At 49.3% G+C, this 1,127-nt stretch overlaps 1 protein-coding gene across 1 annotated transcript in view; it reads left to right on the plus strand.

Moving 5' to 3' along the window:
• Window positions 1-1,074: 1,074 nt before the first annotated feature.
• LOC108570415 (discoidin domain-containing receptor 2-like) overlaps window positions 1,075-1,127 on the plus strand; it is a gene marked incomplete at its 5' end in the record, with an annotated part of 15,817 nt that continues 15,764 nt past the window's right edge. The window contains one exon of the mRNA XM_017932276.1: window positions 1,075-1,127. This exon is cut by the window's right edge and continues 64 nt beyond it. Within this exon, the coding sequence (XP_017787765.1) occupies window positions 1,075-1,127 (53 nt within the window).

The following is a 1,127-nucleotide window of genomic DNA, read 5'->3' on the forward strand; positions in this document are numbered from 1 at the left end:
TATAGTGTATGTTTCATGAAAAAATTTAAAATTGAAGCAACGTCGGCTACAGATTTCACGACTTAACTGTCCTTCAACCGAACAGATATTGAATCATTCAGAGTTTGATCTGTTGCCTGCGCGAAGACGCACACGCGTCTCTCCTGGACAGAACGATTTGGGGGGCGATTGCACGATTTCCGCGGCGTGCAGGCAGATTGATTCGAGCACAATGCTCTGAAAGTGGTCGTCTACGTCGGAACGTCTGCGCGTGATTGACAGCCGACAGCGCCACTCGAAACAGTCAAAACATTTCGGGGTGGCGGCGCGTCGAGCCTGGCCTTGACGCATCGTAGCGGCGCCAATCATTGTCCCCGTGTGATCCGTCATTAGACCAAAAACGGGGGCGTCCTTCGAAAATGCAGTGCGGCGCCAGGGTGGGGGAGAGAGAGAGAGGTTATCGGTGGCACGATGTAGTTTTACAATGGCCCGTATCGAAAGTTATACCCGTCACGTTCGACTGGTCCTTTCGTTGCTTTCGTCTCTCCCTTCGTCTCCTTCTATTTTTCTCCCCCTTTTTTTTTTTGTTCTTTTTCGTCTATTTCATTTTGCATCGATAACAATGAAGGTTGTAACGCATCGATGAATCGAGAGCATCGAATATCGATGCACACGGGGTGACGAACGAGCACCATTCCCGGCATACACCTATCAAAATTATTCAAAATAGATTTTCGACGGCAGGAAGCTTTTCAGGAGGGAGGGGGTGTCGAATGGACGGAGAATGAATGACGAAGCGGGTTGAGGGTGGGTGGTTAGTACGTAGGGAGGAAATTTCGCGCGGAGAGATAGATCCGGATTTATAGCGGTAATTTTGCCACTTAAATTATTGTAAGTCTGTTGGGCCAATGTGATAGATCACGGGGAATTTACGGGCTCAGGGATCGAGGAATAATTCATCCCATTGACCGGCCCCCGCGAAACCCTTTAATACCAAGCACGCTCGTGTTGCCGCGGTTAGCGTGATCATAGATCGTTGATTATCGACGGATACCACACGAACGAACGATGCATTGTTCTTTTCTCTTGTTTCAGTCGCCGACTCAACAGGAGGTACTTTCGGCCCTGAAGAGACGTCTGGAGCAGAC

Source organism: Habropoda laboriosa, unplaced genomic scaffold (assembly GCF_001263275.1).
Source record: "Habropoda laboriosa isolate 0110345459 unplaced genomic scaffold, ASM126327v1 scaffold84, whole genome shotgun sequence".
NCBI lineage: Eukaryota > Metazoa > Arthropoda > Insecta > Hymenoptera > Apidae > Habropoda > Habropoda laboriosa.